Raw genomic sequence first — 19,685 nt, 5'->3', positions numbered from 1 at the left:
GCTTTTTTTTTTAAGAGTCATTTTATTTTATTTTTTTATTTTTTATTGTTACGTTAATCACCATTTTAAGAGTCATTTTAAAACATTTGTCATGCCACTAATAAAAAGTTACATTTTAAGGACCAAAAAAAAAAGATCACTAAAATTCGAACCTGGTGTGTTCCATCTCTTTCGACAAAACATCCCCCTTCCTCATATAGCATTTGTCTAAAACCTTGAGATCCAGAATATTAAGCTTGTCTTTAATATCTACCTCCTGAACGGTTTCACTTAAAAAAAAAAATAGAATGATGTGTAAAATAATAAAGAAGATTAATAAGAAAAAAATTGTCAGCACATTCCTGGATATTTCCAACACCTGAAATAGATAACGTAGAGGTAGTCAGTATCTGAAAAGGTGTTAGTTTTAGTCAAGGGAATTGAAAAGTGTGCAGGGGGAGAAGCAGTAAGAAAATTAATGCCCTTGTCTGGGATTGTGCTGTTCGCTCTAAAAGGTCGGCGGGTACGGCAGCACAGGAGGGTGTCCTCCTCGAGGACTCAGCAACAGTCGGAACAGTCTTGGGGACCGCCCCCAGCCTTCTGCTTCTCAGCCTCTGTCTGGAAGAGCTAAGCCCCTGTCTGTCTTCTGTTTCCCTTCTTGAGCTCCGTCTGCAGGGTGTCTCCACATCACACACAAAGGCTGGCCTATGGTAGGTGCTCCCAAGAATCTGCTGAACTGCTCAATTTTGAAAATGCCTCCACCCTGGTGGATCTACTGGGATCCTCACCAGTAAGGGAATTTGTGTTGCAACATACAGAGAAATTGGTCCCCTGTCTGCCGGCCTCCTGCCTGGGCTCTGCACCGAGCCCCACAGCTGGCCCACAGGATTGCCAGGTCCAGCCTATTCCGACTCTCCGCTGAAGGCCTTGGGGGCTCAGCCCTGCTCCAGTGGTAAGTCTGACTCCGTTCTCTGCCTCATTGTGACATCTCTTCCCAGACCCCACCTTCCACCCCATTCCTGACCAGTGGTGCCTGTTGGGTTTTAAGGTTGGAGAGGCCTGGTGGCCTTCAGGAACTGGTGGTTGAGACTTGAGACCCTTCTAGGCCTTCATCCCTGGAGAGCACCTCGACCCTCAGCCCGGAGGTGGGATACTGCCTCCTTCTCATCATTTTCCTTCGACATGAACTGTCTTGCCGAGAAACTCTTCACCAGCTCCGGTTCCAGTTTTAGCGGCCACCTCCCACCAGGAGCCTCCTCCTACCTTTGCCAGGCCCTCAGGTTCCGGGTGATCTGTGAGCTGGATTTCCTGCTGGGGTCCTCAGCTGGCTCCAGGCCCACCATCCCTGGTCCTCTTCTGGGCTCTGGTCCTGCTCAGGTTGTCCTTTCCCACGTGGCGTCCAGAGCAAAGGGGGGCTCCTGATCCTGGGAAGGATCCTCTGACCCAGAAACCTAGAGGTAGAAGGAGTAGTAGTTGAATTCACTCATTCAGTGCACTCTCTGTTTATGGAGCACTAACCCCACCTGCTTGGCACTGTTCCAGAGGCTGGGGGGCTTCTCCCAAGAATAAAAGAGGCAAAAGGCCCAATACTCACGGAGATCACATTTTGGGGAAGAGATGACAAGAACAAAGTCAAACTGTATACTGAAGATGATACGCCCTTACCTATTTACATTCCATTTACATGTAATGTACACGCCCAAATTTATTTGTATATTTATATAAGTGTAAGCAAAATTTATACATATGTTCACAAGCAACATTTTATTTATAAATGTAAACAAACATAAGCAAACACATGGGAGGCTTTCCAAGGGAGGTTTCCCTTCTGTGCAGGGAGCAGGGAGCAGGGAGCAGGAGGGAAACTCCTGTGGAGAGCATCCCAGGCAGAGTCCTGCGGTGGGAAAGTGCTCAGGCATTTGGAGAACAGCCCAGAGGCCGAGCTGCACTGCCGCTGAGCTCCAAAGCCACGTGCAAAGGAAGGAACAGGGTTCTGGGTGGGCCCACCAGCGGAGAAGCCGAAGGCCTTGTGGGTCATGGCAAAGACTGCATTCTCTAGACTGGTCTCCCTTTGTTAACGAGAAAGCAGAGGCCCAGGGGGAGCAAGGCTCAGGCAGGCCTGGGGATACCTCATCCAAGCATAAGATAGGAATGGAGCAGGGCTCCACCGCACATCATTCTGCAGGCTCACCTATGCTGCGTCTTTTCCACCTGTTACTCTAGTGGTTGGAATCACGTGAAAGTTTCAGTTTTGGAGGTCAGACTTCCACACTAATCCAAATCTCTTTTGTTGCTTTGTGTGGGTTAGGAGGAGCGTGGGAGTGAAGCTGGGGTAGATCAGGGACCTGGAGCTGACTCGCCCTGGGCCCAGAGTGGGCTGCCTCTGCCAGGCATTTTTGCCTGCTGCCTGCACTGGAATCCCCCGCGGGGGCCCCACAACCACAGCGCCCCGCAGACCCAGCTTGGCAAACCGGAGCATGCTCCCAACGCGAACTCCTGGAAGCACTGCTGGGCCCTGCTCCAGCCCCTATTGTTTCTGATCCCACAGGCCTGGCAGGGGCCCCGAATCTGCATTTCTAACACGTTCCCAGGTGCTGCTGGTCAGGGACCCACTTTGAGACCCACCGCCCTAGATTGCTGTTCCACAGAGGAAGGTCCCGTGGGGTGCCAGAGCAGAGCCGGCGACGCGGGTCACTCGCTTCTCCTTCTCCAATCTCAGTCCTTCCCCGCCGGTCCGCCCATCCAGCCTTCCAGGGCCTCGCCGAGAGCAGGTGGTTCCCCCTCTCGCAACTCCTCCCCGCCCCGGCCCGGCCCGCGCCTCCGGATCCCCCACGCCGCCCAGACAGGGGCGCACTCCCTCGCAGGGTGGAGGAGCCCAGGAGAAGCCCGGGAGGGGCGCTGCGGCGGGCGGGGTGTCACCCCGGGGCCCAGGTGCCGCCAACCCCGTCCCGGGACGCGCGCGGCGCGCCAGGCGGGCAGCTCCAGAGGCGCGGGCGGGAGGGTGGGCGGGGGCGGCGCTCCGGTGGGCGCGGCGCACCTTGCTCCCCGCGCCCCCGCCCCGCGCCGCGCCAGCCCCTCCCCGCGCGGCCCGCGCCCCCGCCCGCCCGGGACCGTACCAGCCCCCTTCCGTCCGCTCGCCCCGCCGCTGTCCTCCGCCGGCCCGCGTGGGAGGACGATGGGTCAGCGCGGAGAAAGTGAATGAGGGCGGCGGCGGCGGCAGCGAGCGCCTGACTCGGCCGGGCCCGAGCACCGCGCGCGCCCCCCGCCCGCCGGCTCCATGGACGCGCCGCGCGCCTCGGCGGCCAAGCCCCCCACCGGGTAAGTGGCGGGGCAGCCGGGCGGCGTGCGGCCCGGGACTCCGCTCGGAAGGGACGCCCGCGCCCGCACCGCGCTCACTCGGGGCAGGGGCACGGGCACTGGGGAGAGCCCGGGGCCGGGGCGCCCCCCTCTCCGGCCCGCGGGTCTGCGCCCGGCCGCGGAAGGGGGTTGTGTACTTTGTGCGCCCGGGTCGTTGCCCAGGTAACAGTGTCAGGCCGAGGCCGAAGCACATTCCGCGCGGGTGTGTTTGTGTGCGCGCGCCCTTTTGGGGGTCCCCGCGGGCGGAGCCCTCACCGAGTCCGAGCCTTTCTCAAACACCTCCGAGTCATCGCCCCGGGGGCCGAGAGGGCGGTGGGAGACCCGACCTCGGACTCCAGTCCCGCCACTGACTTGCTGGGCGTCTGCCCGCGCTGCAGTAGTCAGCGCTCACCCGGCCACGGTATGCCGGACACCGTCCTCTCTTTCCGCGGGCAGGAGGAGCAGGTTCCAGGACCTCGCAGACGCCTGGGTCCGGCGGTAACAGGAGCGCTGTGTGTAGGGCACTGCCCTGTGGGCTTCCCTGACATCTTCTCCCCCTCCCCAGCTTTCTTCTCTGGCGTTCCCCTGTACGGTCTGCAGCGCACGGGCTGGGACCCGACCGGAGGTGGAGACCCCAGCTTCCCAACTAAAGTCCAGGCGTGCATCCTGCCCGCGCGGTTCTGCTGGAGCCCAGACCTGTCCGGCTGTCTGCGGCCATCCCCACACTTTGTGTGTAGGGATCACACGCCATGTTCTGGTTTTACTCGCAGAGTACCTTCCCCAGTAGAAGAAGAGCTATCCTGCCCTTTAACAGGACCCTGAGCTGGAGTCTGAACCGCGCACAGCCCAAGCAGGCCGCGGGGTCGCGCGCAGCCTCTGCGGACGCTTGCGGCGGAGCCCTGCGACCCGAGAACCAGCTCACTGGCCTGGAGCAAGTGTGCTATGAGTCTTGCAAATGGAATGAGTGCTTGGGTGGGACCTGCACCTGCTTATCGAGTGGGCCCACTTTCCGCTACGGCAACTGGTCTTGAATGAGGCAGCTTTGGGGACAACTAATCTCTTTTCTTTGCAGTTGTGTCGCACTGACTCACTCTCCCCATGTGCCCATGGGCCGCTGCGTTGCCCAAGTCCGCCTAAGGTTTTCGTACTTGCTTTTTTTTTTTTTTTTTATCTATCTCTATGATGCCAGGAAAAAGTGAGCCAGGTTAGCAAATCAAATAATCCTGAAGCTGAGGAATGTTAAAAAGAACTTTTTTTTTTTTTTTTGCAATGCACTTAGTGGTGGTTATGTAATTCCAATTGAACAAACACATTTCCCAAAAAGAAAATAAATGTGAGGAACCCCTTTTTATGGTAATGGGCATCCCAAAATGACAGTATTCGGAATTACCTTTTGATCCCTCGCTTTGGGAGCCTGTTTAATAAGCCAATTTAAGGAGACTGAATCCTTTCCTCACTATCACCTAATATGAAGGAAATGTGAAGGGGAGAGCATTTGAGAGGCCAGCAAAGCTGGATTCAGAGACTATTTGTAAAATCCTTGCAAGGAATCTGATTGTGGGGGTGAAATGGTGAATCCAAAGCCTGGGCACCCTCTCCAGCCCTGGTGCTGGACCAGCGAGAGGCGAATCCACAGCCGTGTTCTTCACACTGCTTCTCCAAGCTCTGGTTGGACTTCACATCTGAGTCTCCCCCACACCCCTGGGGGGAACTAAGGGCTTTTGCTGTGGGTATGATAACAAAACCATGCAATTGCTACTATCCATACATTTATTTCTGTCCCTCCGATCTGCTTGTTTGAATGTCTTTGTCCAAGAAGTGTAGACATGTTACTTTTTATTACTCCCAATTATTTTATCACCTGTCGTTTGTTTTTTTACATCAAGAGACATCAAGAAAATATCAATGTGCTTATATTTTCTAGATAGGAATTGCATGATTAATAAAACTATTGTGTATTAAAGTTGGAGGAAAGAAATGGTCTTGAGCTTTTGGAATATTTTATATAATTTAGGGGCATTGCTTGCCTACCAGAGAGGATAGATAACAGACGTGAAATTTCTGGCTTTGGTACATTATCCGTGGTGGTCAAGTTCTGTTGATTTCTTCTCTGGTCTGCTCCTCCGTGGCTTGGAGAATAAGGCAGTGCTTTGCCATGTGCTCAGGGGAAATTTGTTTTCTGTCTGATAGTGCAAGTTTTGGCTATCAAATCAAACTTGGAGCAAGCTACCATTTTCCCACATGATAGCAAACAACTGATGTGATGAACTTGTTGACTGACTCTAGCATTCCATCTTGTGTTATGTAGAAACGGGCTGGCCGGGGGAACAATGAAATAAGGAGATTTCACATTAGAAAGCAAGGTCTACAGAGGTCTTTCTTGAGGATCACTGAAGGGACAATCTGTTAGTGGACATAGATTGTATATCCCACTAAATTATTCATAAGTAATTATTAGTTATCTTTATTGAGTACACAAGTATACCTTTTTAGTGGGATTGGAATTGTATGTTTTTAATAGTGATTTCATTAAAGCAAGGATTTATGACTAACTACTGTCTGGGAAAAGTATTCTTGTAGGAAGGAGGCAGAAACTGACAAGTCGACTCGATGTGACTTCTAAGGAATTTTAGAGCTCAGTTACAGTGTAATAATTGACAGAATATTCTGGAATGCAAGGGAAGACACATTTCCTTTGGGTGAAGTTTTTAAATATATTTAAGTCCGTGTAAGATAAGCCTTGAGTTTATCTGTTTACTTTTAGTTTCTCTGTTTGAGTGTTTTTGCCACCCATGCCAGTCGTGGGTGGTAATGGAACACAGGGTTAAACTTCCCTCTGGACTCTGTATGAATGAGACAGAGTGTTTGGGTTTGGCAGGATACTGGTTAATTTTTTTCTACGGAGGAAACACATAGTTTCTGTAGAATAGAATAGTCTCCAGTGACACAAAATGTCAAAACCGCCAGAGCATTTGCTCAGTGGCTGCATTCAAGAGCTGTCCTTATATAAAAATCAGGGGACGTTTGTCCAAGTTCGTTAGAATCTGAGCTTCATGAAGACATAGCTGATGTTCATTTCTCTGCATCAATTTGTATGGCTTCAATCAAGTTGTTAGAACAAGAAATGATTTTTTGAAATTAATAGAAGTGGATAATGTGAGCTTCTCCTGTCCTGTCACCACCCAACAAAATATTATAGGAGCTGCTATCTTGACAATGACCATGGGCCGTCACAATGACATCTTCCATTTTAACTCTGACAAGTGTACAAATGTTGCTGAAATATTAACAAGTGTACACCATAATAAGAATAAAGTTTAGGTTTCTAGCCTTTTTTTTTTTTTAAGTTTTCTAGGCTTTTGGCTGACATGTTTGCATTCTTTAAAATGATAGTACATCTAACTATGTGTTGTTACATTCAACTTTTCCTGTTTAACTTAAAAGTTATTACTTCTGAGCTATAGTTTTGGTTAGCAATACATTTAAGACTGCAAAAGGTAGGTGTTGTTTGATATAACCTGGGAAGTAGGCTTAGGAATCTTATTCTTTTGTACTTGTAATTTCTCTGAATATATTTGAGGAGTTGAACACTCCTCTGCAACAATATCAAACGACGTTAGGGCACTTTGACTATTTCCTCCATGGCTGCATAAGGATGATGAAGCTAAGTGATGATTTAAAGTGGGAACACAGATATTTGTATAATGTTGCCCCTCTCCTGCCTCCTGGACCCAGAGCATCTCCTCTGCTCTCTGCGTGGCCTTTTCCTGGCCAGCCAGAGCCGGCGATCACTGGATAGGCACAGGAAAAGTGACAGCCCCGCACACACGCAGGCCTGCACTCCGGTGGCTGGGACCTGAGAAGTGAAGTCCTAACTTGGGTGCACCCGAGTGCTCCCATAAAAATTAAGGAAACAGTGATTACAGGCTACGTCTACACACCATAATAAGCAGTTTCAGTTTCTAGGACTTCTGTGCTTTGTTATTAATTGTTAAACTCAATTTTATAATTGGTCGGAAGGTTTAAGCCGTGAGCAGAAGTATTTGATACCAAAGTCATGTATAGATCTAGGATGTGTGGATTGCACATATCGAAACACTTGGTTGTGATTTAGGCTTGAACTAAGTGAAAGCGTATAGTAGAGACTTTGTGTATTTATTATGCAACATTTCCCCACGCCCTTTTGGTCTCTCTCCGTCCACTCCACATTTAATTAGGGGTTCTGTGGCTTTTATGTGTCAGTTCACTTTACTGAATGTGGTTTTTCACTTACTTTGTATTTTAACAACAGATTTTATATATCTCTTCATCTTTGTACTTTTTCTCTACCAAATATGTTTGATATCAAATTATTTTATTGATATATGCGTGATATACCTTTTTTCTGTTACAGGATTTTAATTTATTTAGGCAAATTTTAAATGTTGGCTCCTCCCACTTTATACCTTCGCTTTCTCATTTTACCGCGTCACGGTAGTGTTTATCATTCAGGGCCACTTGCTGGCTTTCAACACTCGAGTGAGTGGCAGCATTGACTTATGTCACTTTCCCTTCATGTTTCCACACGGCTTTATTTTGCACCCGTCTCTTCCTGTGACAGCATTACAGTTTTTTTCTCGTGTATACTTTGTTTGGTTTCGTTTGCTTTATACAGAGCCAGCGATTGCACTCGTTTTCAAGACATAATGGTATTAATTTGAGACTACATTTTGCTGTGTACTCTGGTGTGACAAAAGGACAACGGTCTCCAACAATTTCTGTCCTTTCTACCGCCTGCCTCAGGAACGTCCCCACGCTTCTGAGCAAGCCCCTCTGGAGACAGCTCACTTCCCCAGCTGGGAGATACTTTGTGGCCTCTGGGGTTTTTACAAGCTTCCATCTGGTTTCCCTAATTAGGTGGTGAGCTGTTGCTTGCCAAGACCATATTTTCTACAGGTCATGTCCAATTAGAATAAATTCCACAGCCAAAAACATTTTCAATAAAAAAAAAAAAGGAAAAAAAAGAAAAAGCTTTTCAAGAGACCATTAAAATGTATTTCATTTGGGTGCATTTGATTAGATTCCCAGACCACAAATGCTTTTGCACAAACACTTTTGTAGATTCATTCACCACCTCCGCCAAAGCCAGCAACGCATTTTTACGAGACACGATTGGTTTAGATAAACCATTGAAGTCCTTATCCCTTTTCAAAAAAAAGTGATACACATCCCCCCAAATAAGCCTGCTACACCAGGAGTCCGAGTCATGAATTCCTCTCCCACACCCTTCCTTCTCACTCTGTGGCCCAGGAACCCAGATGAGGAACCATTGTCTTAGGGACACGCTCCTTAGGGACAACAAGCTGTCCTTTTTCCCGAGGACACACGCGGATGTGCTCGTATCCTCACTGGGCACAGAGTTCGGGGTCATGGCCCGGCGGCCCTAATCCGTAATGCCTCCGCTTGGTCAGTCATCCTGTTTGACTTTCTCCTACCGAAGACTGACAGCCAGGCTCAGTGGGGAGGACATTGGCTCAGGAATAGGAAGACTTGGCTCCTGGGATCGGTCCTGCAAGATTCAGCGTACCCTTCTTAGCAGAGCCCGCGGGCGGGTCCCGATGTGGCTCCTGCCCGCTTCCCAGCCCGGCGCCGTCTAACAACCATGCCAGGGCGACAGTGTTGTGTGTCTGTGCCCAGTACAGCTGCCGCCCAGCATTTGAAAGGAAGGGCCGAATTTCTCACCGTCTTTAATTTTCATCAATTTAAACGTGAAGCGCCACGTGTGGCCAGTGGCGCCTTAAGTGGACTGAGTAGCTCCAGCTTCTGTTTTGTCCCTCCTGAACCTTCCTGCTTTCTCCTGCTTTCCCTCTCCTCCTGGCCAGTGGGCTTCCTGTCTCCTTGCCCAGATGATTCCTGTTCATCCTTTCTGCTGCCGCTGGGGGCTCTAGCCAAGGCTTCCAGACCCTCTTCGGGGCTCTGTCTCTCCTGCCACTGTCCACTCGCCCTTCTGGAAACCCTTACATGGGGTTAGGGTTTTCCATCTGCTGGTCTCCAACCCACTGAACTGTGAGCTCCTCAGAGGCAGGGACATTATGAGTGTTGTGTCATGAATCTGTGTCGCAGGACGCGACACACACCTGTGACGAGGTACGTGAGTTCTGCTTCCCATCTGTCGGTGGAGGGTGCTGGATAAGATGACCTCAAGACCCGCGTGAGCCCCAAAGTCATATGATTCGACGTGTTCCCAGAAATCCTAAATCCCGCCTCGAAAAAAAACAACTTTTTTTTATTTTTCCCATAGGGAAGGGTCCAACTTTTTTTCTTAAACTCCCGCTTAATCTTGTTTCTGCCGGACTTTATGACAGCAGACGGATCAGTTGTCACTGAAATATTCCAGACTGACATGCTCCGACCCGTTTGCCAGTTGTGAAGACCTGTTCTTTGTAGACCCGGGAGGTGTTCGGTGTCTTATTCTGAGGAACATAAAGTATTAGACACCCCACAGTGACAGTGACTGGAAGAGGGGATGATTTTTTTCCCTCACTGGTATTTCAGGGCTGGTATTGATCTGGAAGGTTGTGTAACACCCCCCCCCCAAAAAATTAATATGTTGAAATCCTAACCTCCAAGGTGGTGGTACTGGGGAGCGGGGCTTTGGGAGGTGCTCAGCTCATGAAGGTGGAGCCCTCATGATTGGGGTCAGTGCCTCCTAAGAGACCCGTGAGCTCCCGCGGCCCTTCAGCCGTCTGAGCACCCAGTGAGGAGTCTGCAGCCCAGAAGAGGACCCTCACTGGACCTCGCTGACACCTTGACCATGGACTTCCAGCCTCCAGAACTGTGAGCAGTAAACTTTTGTTGTTTATAAGCCACCCAGATGCTGGCATTTTGTGAGAGCAGCCTGAACAGCCTGAGAGGAGGTGCCAGTCACTGGGGACCTGCTTCTCTCTAACTTGTTGCTCTGCTCGCACCTGCTGCAGCCCAGCCCCGGGAGCGACAACGAAAGGGGGTCCTATTTAGGGTCTGGCCCGAACGTTGTACATTTCCCTTCCCTCCTATCCGCTGACCTGATCTGTTTTTGTTTTTTGTTTTGTTCTGTTTTGTTTTATTGTGGTAAACTTTACATAGGGTAGCATTTACTGTTTGTACAGTTCAGTGGTGTTACGTACATTCACGTTGATGTCCAGGCATCCATCTCCAGCACTCGTTCTTCCCAAACTGAAACTCTGTATCCATTAAGCCCTGACTGTCCATTCTCCTGTCCCCAGCCACCTGCTGCCACCCTTCTACTTTCTGTGCCTGTGAATGTGAGTCCTCTAGGGGCCTCGTATGGATCCCCGTGTCATTTTTTGACTGGCTTGTCTCGCTCAGTGTCCTCAAGGTCCATCCGTGTCATGGTGTGTGTCAGGACGTCCTTCCTTTTTAAGGCTGAGTGGTACTCCATAATGTGTGTTTCCTACGTGTTCATCGCTTCAAATGCTGGTAGACTCTTTCGCTTCTACCTGTTGGCTATTGTGACCAATGCTGCTGGGAACATGGGCACGCAAGCAACCGCCCCTGCTTTTGCTGCTTTTGTGCACACGCCCAGAGGCGGGATGGCAGGACCATATGGCAGTTCTCTCCTTCATTTTTGAAGATGCACCACACTGTTGTCCACTGTGGCTGCACCATTTCATATCCCCGCAGACAGTGCACGAGGGTTCTGGTTTGTCTGCGTCCTGGCCGTTGGCCCAGGGTCAAGTCACCTGGTGGTTTAAAGTCTCGGAGGAGGAGGAGGGAACGAGAATGAGATAACAGGAACCAGGGAGCTTCCAGCAGCCTCTGTGGACATGGTCCTACCTCCAACTCCCGGGGCAGGCTGGGAGGAGCTCTGGCATAAGTGGGCAGACAGGGTGCACAGCCATGCTCCCCCTCCTTCCTCCAGGATCCTGGGAGACCCCGGGCTTTCTCAGAATGAGTGCCTCTGGCAGTTCCTTGGCCTCTGCTAGAAAACATGTCCTTAGTTTGCTCTGAGCATGAGTCACGGAAAATGGTGCAGGGCTCTGTGCTGTGGGCCCTGGGTCTACTTGATGCAGAGCCCGTGTGGCCTTCGGAGTCAGAGGATAGAAGGGAAAAACCAGATGTATTGACTCCACAGTCGTGTGTAAAGAGCTTGAATAGTTTCATACTTAAGTAGCAGACTCAGGTTCAGAGACTTGCTGGGAGCACGCACTGTGCGTGCCCGAGAGAGCGTATGTGCGTGCACACGTGTATTTGTGTGAGTGTGGGTGTGTGTTGGTGTGTGTATGCATGTGCGCGTGTGGGTATGTGTGCATGTGCATATACGTGGAGACAAGTGTCAAGTTTAAAATCACTTGCAGCACTTGGCAGAGCAGAAGACTCCCAAATCAGATCCTGGCAGTTTTTTCAAGCCTAATGTTTTGAGCGTTGAATATAAAAATAGCTCGGGTGGGAGTGATAATGCAGCAGGAGTGTATGCTTTTGTTCATGTGGCTAATTTTTGAGATTTAAATAGAGTTTTGTTGTCTGGAGTCCTCTTACGAGCCCAATCCACTGATGTTCAGTAAACAAACCATTATGTTGGAAGGAGACAGGCTCCCTGTGGCCAGAAGCAAGACATCTCCCTGCCTGCCTGCTCACCCGCCTGTCTTCTCACTATCTGTAATTATCATGGACACTTGGTTTGAGGCAGGATTGGAAACTCTCCTCCTCTGGGTGGAAACCACTTCTTACATCTTAAAGGCTAACAGTGTCCTGACAAAGCCTGTGGGAAGAGTGAACTACAGGTGGCTCCCAGAGCCCTACCAGCCACCTTGCTTTAAAAAATGTTCATGATGGGGGCACCTGGGTGGCTCATTCAGTTGGGCAGCTGCCTTCGGCTGGGGTCATGATCCTGGGGTCCTGCATCGAGCCCCACATCGGGCTCCGGGCTCAGGCGGGCGTCTGCTTCTCCCTCGCTCTCTGTCCCCGCTTGTGCTCTCTGTCTCCAGAATAAATGAAATCTTAAAAAAAAAAAAAAAGCATTCCTGAGGGTCATGAGGTCTGCGCATTTCTTTCATCCAGCCCCCAGGGATCAGTCCCTTCTACCACTTACCTGTGTGGTTGATTTTAACTCATAACCCGTAGCTGAAGAGTACGTCCGAGATGAGATTAGTGCGCCACGTTTTCAACAGTCACAGAGCTAGTTTGGAAACTATGCTAATTTAAATTGAAAAAGACCTCAATTGGGAGATTCCTTTATTATTCATCAATATTTTTTTTTAGCTTACCAGAATGTTTCACATTTTTGGAATGCTTATTGGGTTATGCATTTTTCTAAAAGGAAGAAATGGAAATGTTCCGCACAATGACTTGCCTTATCTCAGCAATGTTGATGTCTGTGACAGTGGTTACTTTCTAGCTGACCGGAGGGTCCTCGCCTGCCTGGCGCTGGGAGGTTTGAACCCCCTGGGCTCTCCGGAGTTGGTGGCAATGATCGTGTGCAGTTTATGGATGCGGTTGTCACATGACTCTGGAGTCTCCTCATCCCACGGTCATCCCACCACACAAGGTAGAAGCCTGTACCAGTTTCCAAAGTCATGTTCCTCAAAGCCCCTGCTTGGCCCTGTGCGGCGGCAGGTGGCTCGGATGGGCTGTGTCTGAGGCCCTGCCTTTCTCAGTCGTGTTTTCCTGAAGAGACGGTGGGCTTGCACCCACCTGGCTTCTTCCCCATGCAGGAGGCTCATGGTGTCATGCATTTGACTGTCACGGTTGAATGCGGTTCTAGATGCACTTCTCCTAAGACTGTTGGATGCAATTTTGTTTTTTTGGCAGAGCTGCATGGGGTGTGGTGGGAGAGGGCCCAGCCCAGCCGTGGTGTGTTTGTGAATTAATGTGGTATGTCAAATGCAGACGTCTGTTCTTCCCCAGGAGGAAGATCCCAGCTTGTGAATTCACCAAAGTTTCAGAGCCTCCCCTTTCATCCTGGAGGTTGACTCAGGTCGCTGCATCTTTTGCTCACAATTTAACGAACGCATGGGGTTCTGCTTTGCACAGTAAATGAGCTTTCTTCGGAGTCAGAGCTCCACAGACCCAAACTCGCACCTTCACTAGCTGTGTTTTCTTGTGGACCACGTTAGCCAGGCCTTGGTCTGGGCTGTAAGACTCACTCGTGAGCGGGGCAGTCCTTCAGCTCCTACCTGTGGGTGAATGGGCTCCTTGAACAGGGAGTTCTGGGGGGTGACGTCCTCTGTCGCTGACCCCGGGCAGGGATGCGCTAGCAGGAAGCAGAGACCCCTGGGGTGGCCCTTTGGAGCCGACTCTTTCCACGTATGTGGTGTTGCTTGTGCTCATCTGTAATCACACCAGGGGACCTTGGAGGTGGCCGTGATGCCACCAAGTAGAATTTATGGATCGCCTACCTGGCGTCCCACTGGGGGCTAAGAAAGAGTCCAGAACGCCCTGCCTGCACGTGTTCTCTGCTCACCCGAGGCCGATGCAAGCCGAACATTCCTCAGTCTGTTTTCTTCTTGTATTTTTAAAACTTAGAGTTTGAATCTCTCTCACGAAAATAATGGGTCCCTCCTGATGACGTTTGACTTAACCTGTGTGCAGTACCCTACGCCTGTCAGTTACAGATGCCTGTTACAAATGACATATGCGGAGCTAGAGAAACAGAGCTTTTGTCCCTTTGCCTGTAGGTCTGTGGAAAACATTGCTCATGAATTGAGGCATCTGGGTGGCAACCGCAGAGGAAAATTACACATCTGAAATGTTTTCTTGATGTTTACCTCTCATTTTGTGAGTTTAAAATTATACAGTGTTCTTATGTCAGGGTTGGGGTTTAACCATCAAGGTGGGTGGGAAGCAGTGAATGACCATCTTTCAAGTGGACGGGCTTCCCTGTTACACGTGCGCGTGCACACGGGGGAGGGGGCTCACGCTTCACGTCCAGAACAGTTTCACTCTGATGGGGTGGCCTTTCGATGACGCTACATATTCACTGGCATTAAAACGGGTCTGCATTTATTCTATACATGCATGAGTGCCGTATCAGTGGGGATAAAAGCTACCAGGTTTCACTCGTGTCCCTTGGTCTGTTGTCAAAGTGAAGTAGAGACCACCGCTTGCTCCTCGTGAGGCTCCAGCATTGCAGGGCTGGGGGCTCTCGCCTGAGGACAGTTTGCAGCTTTCTAGTCACTTCCGTGGTGAGGGTGTTGATGTAAAGAATGGTGGGTGGGGAGCCTGGGGGAGCCTGGCTCAGGTTGTGATCTCATGGGTCATGAGATCGAGCCCCACATCAGGCTCTGCACTCAGCAGAGTCTACACTCAGCAAGGAGTCTGCTGGAGAGTCTCTCCCTCTGCCCTTCCCCATCTCACACAGGTGCATGCTCTCTCCCTCTCTCTCTCTCAAATAAATAAATAAATCTTAAAAAAAGAAAGAATGGTGGGTGGAAGAGGAGGCCTTCAGGCCACCGTCTACCACGAGCCACTATGACCTCTGCGTCCCTCGGTGCTCTCCTAAGATGAAGGTGCTTGCAACAACCTGCGACTGGAATTTGGTCTCTGACTGTTGGATCGGCGAGGGGCTTTTGGAGGAGGAGTTCTCTCTGAACCCAGGCTGTGCCCAGTGTCACTGCATGATACCCTTCACCCATTGAAGAGGGTCTAAAATAAGCATTGGGGTTCAGCGCTGGACAGAGTCTGTACCATGTGTCCCACCAGCGGCCGGGTGGGTGAGGCACAGCAGAATCACATCTTAGCATGATTTCCTTAAAGCCTGCATTTGGGTATCAGATACAAAGCTGAGCAGGTCTGTGGACCCATTGGGGAAATCCAGGAGAGGAACGCTGGTCCATACAGGACCCCTCAGAGGACACGGACACATTCCATGGCCAAGTCAGATTGGTAGACAACCTCAGTTTTGGCTGATAAGCCTGTCTGTGTCTGTCATATGAAAGACCTCGGAACTTAGTCAGTCCCCACCCCAAGCACATTAACGTGGTATATATACATCGGCACTCGGTATCAGTTGCTTTGACAAACCTCCTCTTGAAGTGCCTCGCCATTTGCCAAAGCAAAGTAATGACGATGGAGAAGCTAACCCTGCCTTTGTTTCTGTTGCTCCTTCAGTGCAGGAGGCTCGGGGATGCCACCCACCACCTCCCACCCCCCCACCCCACCGCACCCTTGCTCTTCACATCAGGGCACACGTGCACGCTGACCTCGTCACTGGATTTGGATGATGGGCTTTCCGGTCCATGTTCAACCCAGGTCCAGATTTTATAAAAGGGCATAAAGTGTTCCTTCCTTCCTTCCTCTCTTTCTTCCTTTCTTCTTAAAGATTTTGTATTTATTTATTTTAGAGAGAGAAAGCACAAGTGGTGGGGAGGGGCAGAGGGAGAAACAGACTCCCCACTGAGCAGGGAGCCCAATGCGGGGCTCGATCCCAGGACCCTGGGATCAGGACCCAAGCCAAAGGCAGATGCTTAACCAATTGAGTCACCCAGGCGCCTGCCATAAAGTGTTTCTATATCTCTGCTCCATGCAAGGGAATGTAGAAGCACAGACCTGAAGTTTCAGTCTGTTGTATTAACTTTGTAACAAGGCTTGGGAAATCGCCACTTTATTATCGTATTTTGGAACTTCCAATTTCCAAAGTATAGGTCTTTCTTGCAGTGATGTCAGCAGGAGCTCAGTTCTGAGAATGCAGCCCTGCCAGGGGTACATGGGCACAGTGACAGCCTTGTTTTGGGGAGACTGAACCGGTGATTGCGCTCATGCCCGAAAGTGTGTCACCGTGATTGCCTGGTGGGGGCGGTGAAGATGTCTGTGATGCACATCAGCAACCACGCTTTGTGTCCTATATCATGTAAAATACTAGTACTAGTTCATTATCGGGGTGCTGTTGAACACAGGTCAAGTTCCCATGTTTTTGAAAGCACGATTATCCCCAGAATTGTGACTCTTCAGAAAAAAAAAAGAAGAAGAAAAAAAAAAAAGGATGGTCTTCTCCCTTTCCTTAGTGGTAGAATGTCTCAGAGTAGAATTTCCTCTCAAAGATTGTGCTAAGAAGTGATGGCACCCTTGCTTCATTTATACGGCCCCTCTTCATGGATCATGCTGGGGTGAGGCCAGATCTCCACCCTTGTTAGCCAGGCAGATGGTCCACGATTATTTGATGGGTACCTCCTAGCACTGGGGAGAATTCAGAGAGGGACCAGGAGAAGACAGACCTCCAGTTGGCTGACGGGGGAGCCTGAGGGAGGACACATGTCTAGACGTCCAGCGTAGTGCCTGGAGCGAAGGCCCCCCTGGGAGTCTGGATTCTCTCCTGAAGAAGGAGGGGATCCGTCAGTTTTGAGCAGAAGAGTGCCATCTTCATGGACAGCGTGTGTTCTTAGACATTTAGACTGAAGCCAGGATGTGAGAGACTCAGAGAGGGAAGGGGAGAGGCTGGGAACCAGCTGGGGCAGCCAGCATTACAGTGGCCCAGGCCCTGACCTGGAGAGGAAGGGACAGTGTTGGAGACGCCAGGTGTGCAGCTCTGGGAGCCACAGGTCACAGAGTGGTGAGGCTCTGAATGTAGGTAACTGGGAGAGGTCTCTGACCTGTAGGGATAGGATGGTGGGAGCTGGGTGGAAGGGAAGGGGGGAGTTTGGATGACCGTCTTTCACGTACTCATACTGAATGTGAGGTGGGCTAAGGAGAGGCTAAGAGATAGTCAAGCAGGACTCCTGTCCTCCAGGTGCTTAAATCCAGTGGAGGAGAGATAGACAGAGCATGCTTGAGCCACCAGGCCAAGGAAGCTCCGAGGGGGAAGCCCCTGGTCGGGGCAGGAGAGAGAGGAGAGGACCTCCGGGAGGGAGCCATGAACAGCTCTGTGAGGACATGGGCAGCATGGGTCCCATCTCCTGCTACATGCTCCGTTACCACACAGCAAGCACAGCCAGCGTCACTGGGTGCTTACCAAGCACTGTTTAAAGTGCTTGTACGTGTCACCTCATGTCATCCTTACAACGGTCCAGGAAGTGTGTGCCACTGTTTCTCCCGTTTGTAAATGAGGAACATGGGGCACAGAGAGGTTCATCAGTGAGACCAGGGTCAGCAAGGTAACACGGTTAACCTGGCACAGATATTGACCCCTCCATGTACCCTTCACGTATTTGTAGAGAGGTCCCTGTGGGCCCTGAAGACAGTTCTAGGTTGAAGTCTGAGACATGGGGCGGGTTTTCTAAGAGACATGAGTAGTGGGGGTGAAGTCAGGCCCTTGGGGAAGTCCAGATTTTGTTGGAGAAAACTGAGCACTCATGGAGTGTGGGGTAGACTCAGGGTGGGGCGGGGCTCCTGATTTATTCTTCACTTTACTTTCAGCACTTCTGATGTGGAGGCCATTACACATTTCATTCAGGAGGCAGTGGGCCTCAGCCAGTGTTCTTGCACCAGGTGGTAGTAGCAGGATGCAGGGATTCAGGCCCAGGCCTGCCAAGTGCACACTGTGTCTCACTCACCATGGGACATGTTTAGTACCAACTCTCAGGGAACCTTGGCCAGGTATGACAACCCTCTCTACTTGAATAACTGCAGTTTGAGTCTGAAATCAAAGGCAAGCTTTAACACTTGTAATAATAAAGTAAGAAAGAGGCAATGAACTGGGTTTTGGGGGTCAGAGATGCAAAGTCTGTGTTTGCAGTGGGCCTGGCGGCTACTCAAAGTATGGTCTGTGGACCTGTCCACAGTGAGATAAGTATGTGGTGGAGATGGCTGACCAGAAGCTCTTAAAGCAGCTTGACGTGTCTGTGACATCCAAGTGCCCAGTCTGAGAGGTGATGTGGTTGAATAGGGTGTGTACAGCTCTGGTCTTGTCGAATTAGTACGGGAGGGCCTGTGGGGTCCATGCTTTCTGTGCATTATGGCATTTATCCCCCTCAGTAGACCTGTATGTAGGTACCATTATTATCACCATCTTGGGGATGAGGACACTGAATCTCAGCGAGGTAGCCAGCTTGCTCAGGGTTACAGACACCACGCCTACAGCCAGGAAACAGTGCTGTGGCCCTTCTTGTGCACCTTTTCCATTGTTGATATGTTCTCTCATTCTCTGAGCAGGACCGCCAGCCTCCTGCTGCCCCAGCCCCGTCATAGTGCCATCAGTAGGACCCAGGCACATGGCGGGTCTGAGACATTCCAGGCATACTGTTGTTCAGTCCCCACTGGAACCTGGGCCCATGTGCTGGGGATTATTAACCCTCTAGCCAGTTTGAAACTTGTGACCCTAGGAAGAAGGAGACCAGCAGGAGAAGATAAGCGAAATCTGGATTTCTGTAGTCTCCTCTGATTTACCTCATTTCTGTTCCACAGCACTGTTGTAGCTAGGGGTTTGCAAAAGTTCTTTGTAATATAATACTTTCTTGACAGACAATCTCTGTAGCTCCCAGTCACTCAGGTGGTAGCACATGGCTTCAGGGGGCCGTTGCCAGCAGCCTCACTAAATCCCCCAGGGTCTTCTCAATGCCCACTGCCCTGAGAGGAGTGTATGCACATGTGTATAGGGACCTTGGAGGTTGTCTGCTCATTTCAGGGGAGGGGGTGCTGTGCTCCTCTCTGGCCTCAGAGCAGGGCAGGAAGGCACTGGTGCACACCAGCAAAACCTCCTGCTTGGCTTTCCTGGCCTAGACTGCTGTGGCTCAGGGGGCATCGTTTGGGTGGTGCTTCCTTTAGTCCGCAAGCATGCATTTTCAGGGGGCAGGGGTGGTGGGCTGGGGGAGGAGTCTGGTTGGAGAGCATTTGGTGGAGGGTTGGGGAGGAAAGAGCTGTGGCGAAGGAGTTACGACCACACAAGCCCCATCCTGGGGCAGGTGGATTTGTCCCCAGAGCCTGGTGTCTTCTGTACTCAACTCAGGAGAAGCTGCTCCAGGCTTGTCTGTGGGTTTTAATGGTACAGAGTCACACCTGCTGTGCAGAGACGCTCTGTCCCTGCTGGCAGAGTCAGTCCCTGCTGGTGTCTAGTGAGTTAGGCCAACACGGCAGTACGTGAAGAGATGGGGTCTACTTAACGGTAATTTACAATTATGCACTGATTGGCAGCTTTCAAAGCACCAATATCTGCATTTTGTAAGCCTGCAGGGCAGGCATTTCTTTCCCCACTTTCTAGATGGAGAACGGCCCCATGGATTAATGAAGAGTGACGCAGAGGGCTGCCCTGTGTGCGTGTGGCCCTGGCCCCTGCGTGGAGGTGGTGATGCTCAGTGGTGACAGCCTGAGCTTGCAGGAATGTGCTCATGGATCAGCTGCACACTCACTGCACCCATGTGGCCGACAGCCTCAGAAAGCATGGCCTGATCACAGAGGTGACGGTTTGAAGACCGTCGGTGGAGTAGTGATCTATTGATGAAAACAGATTACCCCAAACTGAG

General features: G+C 50.8%; 1 protein-coding gene across 5 annotated transcripts in view; it reads left to right on the top strand.

Moving 5' to 3' along the window:
* The first annotated feature begins 3,106 nt into the window (after window positions 1–3,106).
* The window catches only part of COBL (cordon-bleu WH2 repeat protein), a 277,937-nt gene continuing 261,358 nt past the window's right edge, over window positions 3,107–19,685 (top strand). For all 5 annotated transcript variants that reach the window (XM_027573901.2, XM_027573897.2, XM_035723297.1 and 2 more), the window contains exon 1: window positions 3,107–3,297. In XM_027573901.2, the coding sequence (XP_027429702.2) occupies window positions 3,257–3,297 (41 nt within the window). In that variant the 5' untranslated portion in view covers window positions 3,107–3,256. The remainder of the gene's footprint in view (window positions 3,298–19,685) is intronic.

This window comes from Zalophus californianus, chromosome 12 (genome assembly GCF_009762305.2).
Source record: "Zalophus californianus isolate mZalCal1 chromosome 12, mZalCal1.pri.v2, whole genome shotgun sequence".
Lineage (NCBI taxonomy): Eukaryota > Metazoa > Chordata > Mammalia > Carnivora > Otariidae > Zalophus > Zalophus californianus.
The sequence above is the reverse complement of the archived record's forward strand: the minus strand, read 5'-3'. Positions and strand labels throughout refer to the sequence as shown.